The following is an 18090-nucleotide window of genomic DNA, read 5'->3' on the forward strand; positions in this document are numbered from 1 at the left end:
GTTTCACTAAATACTGAAGTTTTGATTAATTATCTAATGAGTGGACCATTCCTTTAAGGTTTTACAATCAAATGTGCATTTGGTTGCCATAGTAGCCCACATTTCTTTGACACCTCATCAGAAGCATTATGCTGGATTCTCTGCAACACCTGCAAGCACCCCTCGGTGTCCATCTTTTAACCATTTCCTAGTTAACTTTCCCAGATAAAACTTCAACAGCTAGGCCTACCTCTTTCAGGACAGGAATTGGAAGCCCTAGGCTCCACACGTCTAGAATTCTCAGTATCATTCTCGACAGTGTGCTGATGCAAGTTTCACTGCCACCAGACAAGCTGTCCCGCATCAGAACTGCCATAATTACAATTCATGTTATTTATTTGGCGCCTTTGCAAATGTTCAAAGTGCTCTACGTCATACTATTAGATTTGTAATACATTCAATACTGATTACTGCCTTCAATTATGGTCTCCCACTGGTAGTCTCTCTAAAAGAGATGTTTTATATTTATAAGGAACAAGCGCTAGCTTTCTGTCCAAACCTTAAGGCACCATAGTCAGGTCACGTTCACACCTGCTTGGTTAGTACTATTGAATGGGCCCCTGTAGCGTTAACCCCTTGATGCGGTTCATTGGATTGGTGTGGAAGCAGTCCGATACCTCTGCTACTCCGCCTAAAAGAGGTGGTCTCGGGTCGCTCGCTAGTAAACTCTGGAGAGGTTCATTGCTGGTGTGACGTAGTCCGCATCAAAACATGGGAAACAACTATTTGCGCATCTTCGCTTGTTTTGCTATCTATACTGTGTGCAACATCCAGTAACCTTTAGGGTCATGCATTCATTCTGGTGACTGCTTACCTCACTGGTCCCCTGTGTACAGAACCACCTGTCATCGGTGTGAAACCTCCTCATTGCATAACGTCTCATTGTGTGTTATAATGTTTTTAATGCACGTTGTCTGATTTATAATCCTATGCGCCGGCCGCAGAGTCTGCTGATGCACTCTCCAGATTAACAGCAGCATGAAAATAACCTGCCAATGCTCGATGATGCAGGCTACTGTAGGAATTGCTGGGATCTGCATTTTATCCGCTTAATGTCCTGCCAATTGTTGAAAAAGCATCTCCGTACAATGACTTTAGTTTACAGTTCATAGTCTGTTTGAGGTTGCCTGGGTGAACGTTAACCCAACCTTCTGCAAATGAAACAATGTAATACACTTGCGTCTGGTGTAAAGAAGCGGACTATTCGGCATGAATGCAACCTTAGAGATGGCTGCACAGCCACAACCGCAGCTCTATATCCACCAACCTCAACCCTGTGTATCCTGGGCCGTTGGTCATCTTCTGCCCACCAGCGCTATATCATGCCTCACATGAATGAGATCCTTTCAGCACAAACAACCATGAGCTCTTGCACTACTCGATGATGAGTAATGTTCAAAGATGTATATCTGTAGAATTATGTTATTGCATACCAGGTGGTTGCTGGGTTAGATTATATTTATTTCATTATAGTATATTCCCCTCATAGTTGTATGCTTGTGGGGGAAAGCTCATTGTCGCTGCCTCAAAGACCTAGACACAGCAGTCTTGATAGGTAGTATATTCCCCTCAAAGCCGCGGTGCTGGGGGGGGGGGGTCGGCACTGGTCACTTCCAGGCCTACACATAGAAGTCTCTCTAGGTAGTATAGTCCCCTCAAAGCCGTGGTGCTTAAGGGGGATGGCTTTTCGGGCTGTTCCCGGGCCTTCACATAGCAGTCACTAGGTAGTATATTCTCCTTAAAGCCGTGGTGCTTAAGGGGGATGGCTGTTCCCGGGCCTTCACATAGCAGTTTTATTAGGTAGCATATATAGGTAGTATATTCCCCTCAAAGCCGCTGTGCTGGGGGGGGATGGCTTTCGGGCTGTTCCCGGGCCTTCACATAGCAGTTTCACTAGGTAGTGTATATAGGTAGTATATTCCTCTCAAAGCCGCTGTACTCGGGGGAAAAATCGGCTCTGGGCTATTCCTCAGGCCTACACATAGCAGTCTCACTAAGTAGTATATTCCCCTTAAAGCCGCTGTGCTTAGGGGGAATGGCCACATGGCAGCTCGCCAGGCCCTCTACTTTTCAGATTTACATCACCAGCGTTAGGCTGGGGCTACGCCGTTTTGGGGGATAGTATCTAATCTCCACGCAGTTTTGGGGGTTAGTTATTTGATCATCACTCAACGTGCTATGTATATCTATGGAGTGATGATGCCCGAGCCTAGTTGCCAAACTCAACTATATGCTGCTTCTAATAAACATGTTAAAGAAACACGTGAGTTGTCTGACTGAACTTTTACTTTTGGTACTTAAAGTATATAAAATATACTTTAACTAACTGTTTTCTACGCACGAAAAGTTTATTATTATTATTCCGCTGACTTAGTTTGGCCCTCTTCTCCTCCCGCATTGAACATCGCAGAAACTCCGTTCAAACATCAAAACGTTCAGCTCGGTCGGGAATCGATGGCTATTACTGTTCTCATTCATAACTTTCATAATTCCAGAGATACATCCCATAATGCATCACATTTTTAACCATTGAAGTCAATGGAGAAATTCTTCAACTTCAACAAATCTTCATGCGACTTCAACTGCTGACTGTTCATTCATACTTTCACTCAGAAACCTCATTCTAACTTTAAAATGTTACGCATCTTTCTGACATTATTCGTGTAAAACAACTTTTAAATCTGTTTAGTATTAAACATTGTCCAGACCTTGTTTTAGAGGTTTTCTTCAGATTTTAACATTAACTAGAGTGCGTGATGTCACAGCTAGAGGGTAGAAAATCTTGAAATCAATCATTCAGAACAATGGAAACCTTTGATCTCTGGCCGCCTGGTTAGCTCAAATATAAACACCTGTGTAATGGTACACGATGATGTCATCACTCCAACTGACATGCTCAGAGCAGCAGACTTTAGATAGCAGTGTGCTAACAGTCTAGCCGTGAAGACATCTACGGGACAGTTTTGAGATTTCTTCAAATGCCGTTACCATGGCAACACAATGCTCACCTTGAAACACGGTTTTCTCATAACTTCAGTGAAACTGCTCCAAACGCCCCAAAACTTCACAGGTTTGGTAACGATGCAGCCATCAACGCATCTAAGCGTATTATGGGGTGTCATCAAATGCCGTTGCCATGGCGACAGATCATTCGCCATCAAATTATTTCAGAAGTTTGCAGTTCAAATATTCTGCTGCTTTTCCAAGCCTTTTTACTTTATTTTCTTCTCTCATCACCAGTGGCGTTTCTATATGTACAAAAGTGGTGGGGCACAAAAACTCAGATGTCTAGATAAGCTTCTGCAGAGAGGTTCATGGCTGGTGAGGCACTGGCACTGACTCTTCAGGTTTACAAATATTATATTTTGACCTAAATCAAAATATAATATTTTCAAAAGCTTTTTTAGTCTGATGCTTCAATTAATTTTAAACAGAGTTCAACAGAAGGCATAGCCGCGGGAAGTAGGGGTGCTGCATCACCCCCTGTTGGCGAGTGGTGTACATTTGAAAAACTGAGTGACCACCTAAATAAAAATGATTAAACTGCATATAATTATGATTTTACTTAAAATAAAATTAGCTGTATACAGTAGCATATAATAGTCATAGTATATATTTGTATCAGTCAGGTGGCTAGAATTTATTTTCCAAATAAAATCAGAGTCATCTAGGTCGTGGGAGAGTGACGTAATTGACGCGACACACACACTGCAGAGTGACAACTTTCTAGAATGGCGCAAAAAAGGATTTTGGATTTTTTTTCTCCAACAAACAACGCAATAAAAAGAGTGGACCACCAGCTACTCCTCAGCCCACCACCTCTACAACTAGAGTAATATGACACAGAAGAGACTGACACATCTGACTTTGATGCATGTCCATAGTAACATTTTGGACAATGTGGATGTATCTGCTCTAATGAGGGTCTTCATTAGTGCCACCCCAGGCTACATTTGGAGTTTTGTGAAGCCCCAACACAAGGTAAGACGATATTTTTCCTTTAATGCTGCTGCCGCTGTGCAGTGTTTTGCCTTGTCAATCAGTTAAAATTGAATTCATAGTTTTATTAATATTGTAAATAATATTTTCTGACTATTTGTAATGTTATGTAGGTCTGTAAGACCCATAGTTAGCATGTGGGCATGTGCAGCTGTTAAGTGATGTAGGTCTATAATGGTTTATTAATCCTAACAGTGAGACACCCCAGGTGAATAGGGTAATTTCTCCAGTTAATTAAGGCAATTGTTTCTTGTATTACAAGTTTTCTGAATATGCAAATGAGTCATTATCTCATTAAATATGCACATATTTTAACACATTTCACGAACCGAAATCTGAACTTTGGATAAAGCCAGGTTCAAAATTCTCGTTTCATTGTGTAGTCATATTAGCATCTAAGGCTTTTACAGAAGGGATTTTGGATATCTCTTTTTATCACACCATAAATCAGAAAATACTGTCAATAGCCCTAAAATATCAATTTTCGCCATGTTTCTAGTTATAAAATCTTATTTAATTCAGGCTATGAATGATATATTAACAAACCCTTCTGTAAAAGCCTTCATAATATTGATAGGAATATAACTGGAAGGTTTGGTGTATGTACGTGCAACTGAAGAGGAAATTTCGGACTCAGAGTAGGAGAAAAAACTCATTTTGAGAAAACGACCTTTAAAGATTGCAGTGTGGCACTAGCTAAACCCTCCTGTTCTTTGGATGACAGCTAGCGCATCGACGCACTCCGTGAAGGTATTTCATGTTCGGGGTCATTTGTTTTTTGTATAACCTTGCTTCGTACAAGTGACAATTGTTGTCGTCTTCTCTGTGAACGTTTTTTTCGCCGTTCTTTTGCCATTTTGAGATTTAAATTTCTAGCGGAAAGCTAACCAGGAAGTGTTTTAGCACACCACGTGAAGCATCTGAACGAATCACGTTGTCAGAAGTTGACACCAGCCAATGAGATTTCGTTTCTTGGTTTAAGAGATGGAGCTTTCCAACGATATCTCTGTTGACATGGTGCAAACAGCGGTCGCGGTACTTCATGTTACGTTAGAATGCTAACTTTTGGTGAATTTAGGAGAAATATACAGACGCAAATAGACAAACTATAGTAAAAGTAACACTTAAATGTGTATTTTGTACGTTTTCCTTCCAAAAGCCTGAAAGAAAACATGTTATGGAATCAAAATAGCACAATATCTCAAAATTGACCAGTGCATGAAAAACGATGTGTTTGCCTGCCGTGTCTCGCCTTTAACAAACTATTTATGTGGCTCGTATCGCTGACAGCCGGCACCACTTTTTTTTTTTTGTTTAAGCGGCCCCCTCCCCAGTTTTGGCAGCACCCCCTGAGCAAAATGACTTCCCGCGGCTATGACAGAAGGATACCCAAAAAAAATTATTTTATCATTTAAATATTGAATTGTTCTCTCTTAGTAAGATCCCATTTTCAATAAAATTGTGGTCTTACCTTGACTTGAAGATGAAGTCCATTTGCCTATCCTTCTGGACTATCTTCTTGTAGTTTCAAAAGTCTATCATAAATCTAAATGATGGATTTATGATTCGAAAATTATAAAAGTAGGGTAGACATGTGGATATTATCCGGCTGAACAAAACGTGCATTTATCTAACAGCTACGTTTCCCACAGATCTTATTTTGAGCTATTTTCTAAAATCCTATGGAGAAATCTCATTGCTTTTTTGTGGAGGGAAGCCATGCGCAGCTTACTTCCTGGTTTTAGGACGCGTCTCTCTCCTCCTCTTCACACACCACACTTTTCGCGGCACACATATTTACAGCCAATCAGCTCTGAATTATGTGAGATGACATATGGTGGGGATGGCAGCTCTATGCCCCTATGGTCATTATTTTTTGCCACACACATTATATAGGAAAATACTCTGAGCATGCGCAGTGTAGTTTTTACAGTCACCGTTCACTTAGACAGGGAGAGGGAAGGGCATGATCGGGTTTTGTCCCACATGGCTCTAAACAGCTCAATAGGCACACACTGCAGACACTAATTAGAAGAACACATACTAAAACAGCAATGTACAGACGAATCAGATGAGTAAACATGATCTTAAAATATATTTAATATATATATTTCTTTTTAAATTGCATTTTGTTGTAATCATTATTTTAATACTTTCTGCTGACACTAGGTGGGGCTGTGCCCCACCTGCCCCTAATGACCAGTTGCCACTGCTCATCACACATTCAAGCCCCCAGTGGTCATGTATCATTTCAATCTCAATTCTTCACTTTCTTCTTACACATTACATTTCAGCATAGCAGTTTAGCGTCAGATTTTCAGCTTTCCGTTTTTTTACGAGACTATGTCTCAGGGCTTCTTAACATTTATGAAACTATTAATGTTCCATAACCTTTTAACGGTAAGAAACTCAGCTAACTGACAATGTGAACCATTTTTAGCTAAAAGAAACACAAGAGTAATACCAAGCCTTTGAATTAGCATGGAGCAAAAAAATGCTAACTAATGCGGACTTTTGCACAGCACTCACGGTAGAAATGCCCTTATTACTTATCGTAACTGCACAAACAAGATATCCGATTAAAACTGAGACTCCACAGATTCCACACATGTAATGTCATCACTGTACGACCCCGAATTCCTGGAGCTATCAGCCAGAAAAGAGAAAGTAAACAACATCCGGTTTCAAAAATATTACAATAATTACGTCTTACCTTTTTTGATTTGTGATCAAAAGTTGTGTTCAACGGAATAAAAACGCCGCTCAAGGTTAATCCAATGTCTTTGTGTCACGTAGAAATTTGTACTGATAATCCATCATCATATTTATGGCAATATACTGGGTATAACGTTTTGCCGTCCAGGCTTGTACTTTCAGATATGCTTCGTTTGCTTCTCTATTACGGCCGCAATGGTAATGTTTACGTGGATTTGGGAACTGCCCATCGATTCTATTGGATGTAATGGTTAAGAAAAAGGTGTAAATCACCCAAATCGACCAATGGATTCCAGAGATATGGTCCTGCGTAAAGTATAAAGAATGCCAGCCAGCATAAGAACATTACGCAGCAGACTTTACTTATTGTTTACTAAGGAAGCAGGAATTGCAGGACCCAGAGCGCACGGAGCACAGAGTGGAAAGCAGATAACGGAATTGCAGTTTTATTGCTTATATATTTTCAGAACATTTCAAAGGGGACACAGCCCCATTGGATATTAACCTATGGATTAACTACATCATCGTTTTTATCGTTTTAATGCCATTGAAGATCAGTTTAGACCAGACAAAGAGTAAGCCATGTTAGCCTAGCGCATGTTAGTACCTAGCGCCACTTGTTTTGATGTAAGTTTTTGTTGATAACCTCGCGAGTTTGTATCTTTCAGTGTTGAGGTGGGCACCGTTAGATTCTGTGTCTTTATGATCATAAACAATGTGTTGGATGTGCAGCAAGGATAAGTAATAAGGGAGCTAGGAGTGATTTTTGGTGCAGTAATAGGTTAGCATTTTTCGCTCGGGGCTAATTCAGAGGCTCACTGCATTGTGTTTTTTTTGAAAAAATAAATGAAAAAGATCAGTTGAGTTTTTCCCCTTATATGGATATCAAATATTCATAGTTTATTAAATAGTAAGGTTCCTTAGACGTTGTTTCCTGCAAATGACGCAATTTAGGGTCCATGGGGCCTAAGAGGATAACCGAGTATGTTTTTTAGTTTTTTTTTCACAACAGTTGTATTTGGATGGAATGAATACATATAGTGATGATTCAAAGTAATAAAAGGATTTTTACAGTGAAAAAGTTCAAATGGAACTGATGGTTCCCAAATTACCCAGAGGTGAGTCCGCCTGGACTTTATTTTTTAAAAAGGTCAAATTTAACTTGTTTTGCATCAATCTTGATACAGGGTACTTATTATATGTTATAGTTTGGATTCCTAAAGCTTTTAGTCTACTAACCCATCATTCAAGGGTGGTTTTCACAAGTAATTTTTTTTTTTTTTTAGGCGGACATTAGAATTTACATGTTTTTACTATGTTCCATCTGAATTTACTTTAAAATAAAAACATCTATATTGATTCTGACACTTCTACATCCAACTCACAGATGTAACCTTGCTTTGAGAGAAAAGATTATTAATTTACCCCTTTTTAGAAGTGAAGATATATTCTTTGTTGTGTTAGTGGCATTTTTGAGCCTGAAACCTGAAAAACAGGCTCAGGGCTTAAGAGGTTAAATGTTTATCCACCAGGGGGCGATACAATATTTCCAGGCGTTAGTTTGTGCAGCAGCAGAGGAAGTTCAGCAGCAGCGTAAACATGGCTGACAGTGGAGTGACAGGTGAGTTCGTGAGAGTGTAACAGCTGGACTTTATAACTGTTCCCAGGTATTTGTATTACTTTACCGTGGGTGCGACGACAACATGTCTTACACTTACAGTCCACGTTTAAAGGTATTTTGGTTTGGCCTGTAGCAAAGTTAATTTCCCTATATGCTAGTGCTGCTAACGTTAGCATTTCAAGCAAGCCAGTTTAACGGTGTTGTGATGATATTGCATCAGCCTCTCATCATGTTATTTTCTAATGAACAGAACAACTTAAATGGATGTTTTAAGTTGTCATTGTAGCAGGAAATAATAGCCAACCAGTTCTATGACTGAGGTCGTTAGCATAAAGCTAGTGTCTGCTAACAGCATTACCTAAACCAAGGACCTGGTAGAAGGCTGGTGCAGGTATTGGAGCTTCCATGCATTAAAGAGTACATCAATACTGATGAACTTATTTAATGTCATCATGTATTGTTCTTTTTTTTTTTACAGATGGAGCTGTCGGAAAAGATGGTATACAACAAGCAAAGGTTAGTATGTTCTCAACATGTGGCACAGTCTAGTTTAAGGCTTCCTAAGATGTAATGTTTTCATGGACTCATGTATTGACATGCTTTACAGATTGAAGGCAAAGAGCTGACCAAAGAGGAGAAGCAGCGGCTGAGGAAAGAGAAGAAACAGCAGAAGAAAAACAAAGAGAAAAATGATGAAAATGCTTCAAAGGAAAGCGAAGAGAAGCCTGTCAGTGCGGCTGCTCCAACTCCAACACAATCCTCACAGAAGGGTAAACATAATGTAGACAGCACCAGAGATTGTTGTAGTCTAAGGCACCCCAATGTGTTACATGTTTCACTTTGTTCATCTATTGCTAGCAGTTACCAGTGGATAACATCTGAGATATTTGTGAAGGAAATGTTCTTTCAAACTGTGTTCTATTGCTATATTTAATCTCAAGATTCAAGGCTTTATTGTCATTTGTTCATTAGCTACAGTGTAGATATATCAATGACAAACTCAGGTCCCAGGCTCCTCCAACAGTGCAACATATATATATAGGACATTGAACAAATAAAATATAATAGAAATAGTGCAAGAAGAGTCATGGAATATGATATATTAGATAAATAATTTGTAAGATGCAAACATATGAATGTTTATGGATGTTCTTTCCAAAGTTCAGGTGTTTAATAGTCTTATGGCCTGTGGGATCATGAAACTGTCCCTGAGTGGTGGTTTTTAGACCCGACTGTTTGTTGCTGGGGTGATGGGGGGTCTTTTGTTCTCCACCCTGACCCCACTGCTTCTCCCTCAGCTCCTTCAGCAGTGCCCGCTCCTGCATCACTTCCTGTGCCTGCGTCAGAACCTCAGCCCGCTAAGAGAAAAGCAGACATGAAAGCTGAGAGGAGAGCAAGGCAAGAGTCTGAGAGGGCGTCCAAAAAGAAGGGGGACGCGGGTCAGCCGGCTGCCACGGGCAAAGCTAAAGCAGCACCCAGTGAGCTGCAGCCAGGTACTGTAGCGGCCCGGAGGTCAGCATGTGTGGTGACCATCTGAAGTTATACCTTTTTAAACAAATGTCACGCTTTTATGTTTTTCCAGTGGTGAAGAGGCTCCCAGAACATGTCCAAGTGGACAACCCAGAGGTTTTAAAGAAACTGGCAAAGAAGTTGGAGAAACAACAGGTTAGAAACGTTATGCTTCATCTCTAAAAACCATGACTCATAAGCCTGTTTGAAATAATGAGCATAAGTGTTAGCTTTTTAGTTACATCTTGAGCATTAACTGCTAAATAAACGAGTTGACAAAATGTACAACACACAAAATGTATCAAGGAATACTGTTGACTAAATGAATACAGCCACCTGTTGCAAATAACATACTATATCATGTATTTAGTTTATTATTTAATCTTCAAGATGTGGTTATTTATTTTGACTGATCAACAATAACAAGCATTATATTATTTTGTATTCATAAACTAAATATTGCTTATTCTGGATTTTATGCTGTTTTAGTTCCAGTTTTTCCACCAATCGTTCTCAAGGTAGGTATCTAGACTTTTCAGTGGAACTCTTAAAACAGAAAGGTTTAGCTAAGAAAATAAGTCAAATACAATATGATGTCTGCTGCAGGCGTTTAGTGAAAGTGATCAGTTACATTTAATAATGCCCGAGTCATCTAGTAACTTTCCATCACAGATTGCCTCATGTTAGGATATCTTACAACAATAACAGTTTTTGGAGCGTCACCAACAACAACCCTAAAATACTCTTCATAGATATTGCAGTGTGTGCTAATCATGTTCCATCACTCGTTGCATGAGATAATAACCGCACTCATAACAGCATGTGATCATCATACCTAACTTTTCTTTCAGACGCCAGGGTGCAATGCTGCGGCACATTTCGAGGTCTGCCTTCCTTACATGTGAATGCGTGACATTGACATTTGTCTAGTTTTGTTTGCTAACCTGTAATCGCTTTCGTACACCGAAATGAAAGATGAAACGTATTGTTTGATCCGTTAAGACAGAGGTGCGCGTCTTTGGGATACGTTTGTTTGAAAATGTGTTGCATGTTAATGTACATTTTGTTCTTGTGCGTTTAACTCAACACTGAGCTGTTTGCTGTGCTGGATTATGGTTGTGCTGCTCTGTTTGGAGAGTATTTTAAAAAAAGCATATATAACACAAAGATGTTTGTCTGTGTTGCCAAGGTCAAACACGAACATGTCTCAGTACATTTGATTTGAAAGTAACCTCCCATTAATATGAAATACATTTAGCTCTAAAGCAACTTTAGTTTTTTCCTCCGGTCAACTGAGTTTGATTGTTTGTTTGTGTGTGTGTGTGTGCTGTGACTCCGTTATAACCTTATGATCTCACGTTTAACCTCTAAATGACTGAAGAATAAAGCCAATGCTTTTTAATGTGTTTTATTTCAGATCCCCCTCCGGTTAGACTACGGCCACAAAGTCAGCCTGTTTTCTCATCTGCACCAGTACAGTCGCAGAGCCCCTCTCACACAGCAAATTGGGTAAGCTGAAAATATACCTTATAGTCGTTTGGTTGTAATCGCGACAATTTGTTTTAATCCCTTACAATTACTTTAAATCTCATGTATTGACTGTTGTTGTGTGTTGCAGCATCCCCTCCACAGTGATTCATCCTGCTATTGTCCGCCTGGGTCTCCAGTACTCGCAGGGCATTGTGGCGGGGTCCAACGCCCGCTCTGTGGCCCTGCTGCATGCTTTCAAACAGGTACAGAGCACACTCTTTAGTCTTTACCATCCCATTGTCGTTCCTATACAGCATTTAGAGCACATGTGTCAAACTCAAGGCCCGGGGGCCAAATCAGGCCCTTAGTGGATTTAATTTCGTCCTGCAGGATAAGTTCTGATTACTAATCAGTGGTTACTATTAGATCTGGCCCGCCGGTATATTGCACGCACACCTTCACTCAATCCTGAGGATTTCCTCAGCTCAGAGCCTGAGCCCAAACATTGATGAACTTGCACTCAAGATGAGATGCCAAGTATCTGGCTTGAACTAGCATCACAGAGCAGCACACTGAGTTTCAATGGATGTTTCCTTTTGCACTTGTTTTCTTGCGACAACAGGCCATGTTTGGTTTTGTTTTTGAGGGGAATTGTTTTTTCGAAGCTGTTGGCCTGTGGAAAAATGTAATCATAAGAAATGACTGCAGATAGAGCCATAAGAAATGAATGCAACTGATTATTTAATGTTGTTTGTATAGGCAATAATTTAAGCTTTCTTAGTTCCAGGTTTAATATGTGTAATAAGTTCATTTCAATAAGTTTTGCAATAAACATTGAACCAGTCCGGCCCTCCACTAGTACCCATTTTTTAATTTTGGCCCACTGTGTATTTGAGTTTGACACCCCTGATTTAGACCGTAACGGCTACAAAAAGCAAGGCTTCACTCGTTTGGTTCTGTTGGTTCAGACACACTCCTCCTCGCCTAAATGTTGTTGCACTGACGCTGTAACTGATTCATACTCCATCCACTGATCCTCATACAAAGCTAAACCAGCAATAGAGTTCAGTTTCCATCTAATCACTGAATACAATTTAGCATTGGACTCCCAGGATCAGGTTTTCAGGAGCTAGCAATCCAGCTTCTTCAGAAATGACCTTCTTCTTTGATTATTGTTATTACTAAGGACCAAATAAATGTCAACAACTAAAGGCAATATTTGTTCCTCTGCTTTAGGTAATAAGGGACTATACAACACCTCCAAATGAAGAGCTATCTAGAGACTTGGTCAACAAGTTGAAACCTTATATCAGGTATGAAAACATAAATCTGATTTTATTTATCATCGGTATAAGTTTTATAACTAACTCTTTTCTTTAATGTCTTAAATTAAAATGTACAGCTTTGCACATATATAATGTTCCTCCCCTTTTTTCCTTGCAGTTTTCTGAATCAATGTCGCCCCCTGTCAGCCAGCATGGGTAATGCGATAAAATACATCAAGAAAGAGATCTCCAATATTCCTAGTCAATGCAGAGAAGAAGAAGTAAGTGTCACATGATGCAATCCTCATACAATGTAGCCAGAGACCATTAGCTTAAGTTGTTGTCGCAAACATATTCCACAAAGACAGAAGCGTTAATGTGACTGATTTACAGTTGTCCTTCTTTTCCACATTTCCTCTTTAGGCGAAGAGCAAGCTGCTGAGCTGTATCGAGCGTTACATTGATGAGAATATCATCCTCGCTGCTAAAGCTATCGCCAAGTCCTCCATAGAAAAGATCAGTGATGGAGACGTCATCCTAGTTTATGGATGGTAAGCCTCTCAAAGCGGACTTGTAGGAAAACAAATTGGGTGTCTGGTTTAGTTTGAGAATCTGCAGTTTCCTGTTTCCAAGCATTGCTTCATTGGTTGTCAAGCAAAATGAGTGCAACACACATGTATCCAACCCTAAGTCCTGCTTTTCACACTTTCTCTTCCTTTTTTCTGTCTTGCCCATTACACTCCCGACTTCCTTCCACGTTTCCCCTCAAACTACTTATCTCCTCGCTCAGCTCGTCGCTGGTCAACCACATCTTGTGCGAGGCCTTTGAGAAGAAGAGGAAGTTCCGTGTGATCGTGGTGGACAGCCGACCTCGTCTGGAGGGCCGCGAGGCTCTGAGGCGCCTTGTCCAGAGAGGCATCAGCTGCACCTACGTCCTCATCTCCGCTGTCTCCTACATTCTCCCAGAGGTACATTCACACTTTCCAGCTTCCATAGATAATACATCAATGAGTAGCCAAAGCATCTCAAATGTATTAACTCTGTCTTTATGCCTTGAACGTGGCCCTCCGCAGGTATCGAAGGTGTTTCTCGGTGCTCACGCTCTGCTGGCTAACGGTTACGTGATGTCTCGCGTGGGGACGTCACAGATCGCTCTGGTGGCCAAAGCCTTCAACGTGCCTGTGCTGGTGTGTTGTGAGACATACAAGTTCTGTGAGAGGGTGCAGACAGACTCCTTTGTGTCCAATGAACTAGGTATGGAAGCCAGTGGATTGCTAAAATGTACCATAAGTATTTGCTGATATCAAAAGTCTACTTTAATTCAATTCAAGGGATTGCAACAGATAGGAGGCGTGTCATATGACCATTTTACACAGTGACGTTCAATCCAACTAACAACACGTATAAAATATGATTTTAAAACTGTATTGCTGGGCTCTTTCAGACATTTAAATGCAACACAATATTCATTTTAATAGAAAGAATACAAAAAGTGTTTCTCGTTTTTATTAAATAAAAAAGAGGAATGCAGATATTTCCTCTTTGATCGTTGAATCAATATCAATAATCTATGTATATTGATACCCTTACTTAAATGGCTACTGTCCCATTGATTGAAATTCCTTCCAAACATTAGATTAGATCATCTATCTTCTTCTGTGCTTTCCAGATGACCCTGACGACCTCATTGTGACGCGTAAGGGGAGGACCCAGCTGGAGCACTGGCAGGAAGTGCCCTCTCTCGGCCTGCTGAACCTGGTGTACGACGTGACGCCGCCTGACTTCGTGGACTTGGTCATCACAGACCTGGGAATGATCCCCTGCACCTCGGTCCCTGTGGTGCTGCGAGTTAAGAACGTGGACCAGTGAACGACAGTCTGAGCTCAGAAGCCGTTTCTCTGTGTTCTCCATGGTTTGAGCTTGAATGCTTGCACACAACACAACACACCATGCTCTGAGCATGCAATAAATATATATGAAATGGCATATGCTTTTTAAACAGAGTCCATGTGTGTTTTATGGATGAATTGGATACCTACCAGGGTTTGTTTCCCTTTAGGGTGGGGAGGGTAGTTCTGTTGTTTTTTTATACATTTGGTATAGGCAAGATGTTTACATGGATCCACGTTGAGAATGGTTTACAACAGAACATTTAATTGCCAGTATTTGGAGCAGAACAGTTCCAATGCGGCTGAAAACATGCACTCGTTGTCAACCACAGCATGCCATTTCAAACCAGCCAGAAATGGTTCTCTAATTGCAGTCGGAGCTGCAGTATCTGTGAAGAGTTTGTGAGCCATAGAATCCCTCTGCCTAGTTTTTAATGACCATCGATTCATTGAACTGAATAAAAAGAGTGAACTAGGATTTCTTGGCAAAGGAACTCAGTTTATTGTTATGTCCAGAAATTCAACGCATGACACTAGCGTCCGTCAAATCTCATATTGACTTGGTATTTTAGTCTTAAGAAGGGAATCCAAAGTTATAATAAGCAACATTTTATTCCCAACTAACATGTTCATTTTCTACTATTAATTCCATTTATGCAATAGTTTATATTCAGGCATCTTCTGGCTCTTTATTTATTAACTTCTAGGAGTACTTACATGTATCAATGACATGATAAATAATAATTTCATCCAAGCAATATGTACCGTTTTTAATATTTTATTAGAACTTTATATTAAAACTCAATCTCATTGTGAAGAAGCATCAAAACCACTTTCCCATCATATTTCACATTTGATCAGATACATTCAGATGTGTTCAGATTAAGATGTGCTAAAAGCAGGTGAAGACTAGTAGTGTGCTGTAGTAGTTCAACTCAATGACTCACTTTTAAAATGTAACATTATACAGTAAAAAAATCGAAACACTTTTGATCAGGACTTGGTTTTGCTGTGAGTGAAGCACATGTTCAACATGCAGCAACACTTTGTGAAATTAGTAGTTCCATGTAAACTCACACATTCAGTGCACGTTCGGCACAGATAATATCAAGCAAAGCCTCAGAATTCTCTTTAATATAACTTGCTCATTAATATCTTGTCATTTAAAAAATATAATGAAAGTGGTAACATTGGTATTATTGCCAAAAGGTAGAAATATTGAAAATGTTCAATTTACTTTCTTCCTAAAATTGCACTGATGAAAAATGTCAGTTTTTAAAATGTACCTAAATTAAATAAAGCTGACGCACAGTAATACAAAATGTAGTTTAAAAAAAAGCCTGGGGTCACCTCAGACTTTGTCCGCATTTTCCCTTTCGACTATAGCTCAGTAGATCATCAGGGATTAAAAAAAGTTGAGTGCAGTTCAGAGTGGCTCGGCCTTACGTCTCTGGGTGAGCCACAGCAGGAGAGAGATGACAAATGTAGACGCTCCAAGAGGCGCAAACACCTGCAGAAGAGGGAACTCCCCCTGTAGACAAAAATAAATAAATACTTTGCTGTAAAAAATGAAGTACCAAACGAAATGATTCAGATAAAGCTACTCCAAAACATACCTCTCGCAGACACTTGTATCCATGATAGGCGTCAGCACAGCTACACTCGAAGAAGCTCGGGCCGTAGGGCGCGCAGTGGGAGTTATCCGGGCAGTTCATGGCTGAGGATTGTTAATAATTATAAGACAGTTGTCATATTTGACCAGAAAGCTACTGCAGGTTTATGCAAAGTGTATTAGATGGTAACTTACACAGCTGCCCGGTCTGGTTGCACGTATCTTTTTGGCCTTCACAGAAACGATTTCCCTCGTTGACCTCTACCTTTTCCCAAGAAGTGTTGCCCCCCGGACAAAATATGTCTTGTGGTAAAATCCTACAGACGCACAAAAATAGAGTTATGAAGAATTAAAATGTTATACTCGAGAGCTGCCATCATATTTGAGTTTCTGTAACAGAATACTTACATGTAATTTAACTCAATAAATCCTTGGAAGGCTGCTTCACTGATGTTGACAATTGGATTGAGTGAGAGGTCTCTGAAAAGCAACAGTTTGTAGGCCTATGGTGAAAAATGGTTTAAAAGACAAATGGTTCCATAAAAATACAAGTGAATAAGATGTGCATTCATAAGTCGAGTTTGGTTCCTTGCTAGAATGAAAGCTAGGATTAAAAAAAGTTCACGTCTCCTACTGCCTTAGAATTGTATCAATATTACAAATATATAGAGCATTTGCCCATGTACATTTCTATGTGTGTGGCAATTGTAAATAACAATTTATAATGCGGAACATGTGCATCATACAGTCTATGATGTGAAAATAATCATGCAGAATCAACATGTTCCTCAGTGATGTAACTTCTTCTTTGCATTAAGAATAACCCTTCACTATGGAAGTGTCCAACAAAGTCTTGAGTTATTTTGTCCGTACCCTATATTGTATGAAATTGTAGTAACTGTACATACATCATTACTGCTGTTGATGCTCTCTGAAGATCCTCCACGTGAGTTAGTAAACAATTGGACAGATCCAACCTGACACAAACAAAAAACATGGTTGGAACATATACAAAACAAACATAATTTTTTTAATCTAACTTTTAAGTGTGGAAGCAGAGTAAATTTCATATTTTTAAACTGGGGGGAAAGGATACATCATTAGCACTGGCAGCTTTTATTAAAGACTGTTTTTTACAAAGTGTAACTTATCTATTTATACTAGTGTCCTGTATAATATGTGTCTTCCTCCACTTTCAACATACGTCATTTATAACTGATATATTCACATTTCCGACGGACCCTGAAGGCGACATACAAAGTCCTACCCGATGATGTATTCAGGGTCACTTGTGTTGTCATTTCTCAAGCAGCATCGTCCTTCTATCCGACCAGCGGATGAGGAGCAGAACCGACCCACTGCAGTGCCATTAAGGACAGCACCACTGCAGAGCTCACATATCTGCAGTTACAGATCATGACGAATGAGAAAACAGGTTGTAAACAACAACATTCCCGGTCACCCTCCCTGGCACCAACAGCTAAGTTACATAAAACACGCTGTTGTGTACCATGTGGTTACCGGTAACAAACTGCAGATGTTACAATATCAAATCCAAGTCTTACCTGCAGATCGGTTACTTGATAACTTCCGTAAAAACATAAATTAAAGACCAAAATAAGCACTGCAGGTTTAAGCTGGCTGCACCCAGCTTTCATTTTTCATCGACTGAAGTCATATGATCCTACTGTAGTGGACACGTGACAGGAAGCTGGTCCAACACTTTATCCACAAATCCAACTTAATTTTGCGCTAAAATTGCGCATACACTCAATTTGCAGTTCATGTACAATAATAGAATACACCGCAGCTACTGAATACATAAAGGAAACATCTGTTTTATTTTAGCTGAACAATTTAAACGTATTAAAAGAATATTTTGTGTAGGTAAAAAAGCCTTTGCTTTAAATTTAATTGTATTGCAAGTTATAAATTATGTATGTTATACCTTCTAAACCTTCGACCATCGTC

At 39.8% G+C, this 18090-nt stretch overlaps 2 protein-coding genes across 3 annotated transcripts; one reads left to right on the plus strand and one right to left on the minus strand.

Moving 5' to 3' along the window:
• Positions 1-8301: 8301 nt before the first annotated feature.
• On the plus strand, positions 8302-14617 carry eif2b4 (eukaryotic translation initiation factor 2B, subunit 4 delta). Of its 2 annotated transcripts, XM_034075949.2 has the most exons (14): positions 8302-8374; positions 8853-8890; positions 8982-9144; positions 9673-9867; positions 9957-10039; positions 10735-10767; positions 11301-11392; positions 11502-11616; positions 12590-12666; positions 12797-12899; positions 13042-13169; positions 13409-13586; positions 13692-13872; positions 14288-14617. In XM_034075949.2, the coding sequence occupies exons 1-14, from the start codon at positions 8353-8355 to the stop codon at positions 14485-14487; spliced, it is 1608 nt and encodes a 535-aa protein (XP_033931840.1). In that variant the 5' UTR covers positions 8302-8352; the 3' UTR covers positions 14488-14617. The 2 variants fall into 2 exon arrangements, with proteins under 2 accessions (XP_033931840.1, XP_033931841.1); XM_034075950.2 differs by lacking the exon at positions 10735-10767 and having other exon boundaries at positions 8303-8374.
• Positions 14618-15269: 652 nt separating this feature from the next.
• atraid (all-trans retinoic acid-induced differentiation factor) lies at positions 15270-17811 on the minus strand. Its single transcript, XM_034075951.2, has 7 exons — positions 17685-17811; positions 17387-17520; positions 17028-17096; positions 16528-16599; positions 16315-16436; positions 16124-16224; positions 15270-16038 (listed from the first exon to the last, which is right to left on the minus strand). The coding sequence occupies exons 1-7, from the start codon at positions 17775-17777 to the stop codon at positions 15934-15936; spliced, it is 696 nt and encodes a 231-aa protein (XP_033931842.1). The 5' UTR covers positions 17778-17811; the 3' UTR covers positions 15270-15933.
• Positions 17812-18090: the final 279 nt, after the last annotated feature.

Source organism: Pseudochaenichthys georgianus, chromosome 24, assembly GCF_902827115.2.
Source record: "Pseudochaenichthys georgianus chromosome 24, fPseGeo1.2, whole genome shotgun sequence".
Taxonomy (NCBI): Eukaryota; Metazoa; Chordata; class Actinopteri; order Perciformes; family Channichthyidae; genus Pseudochaenichthys; species Pseudochaenichthys georgianus.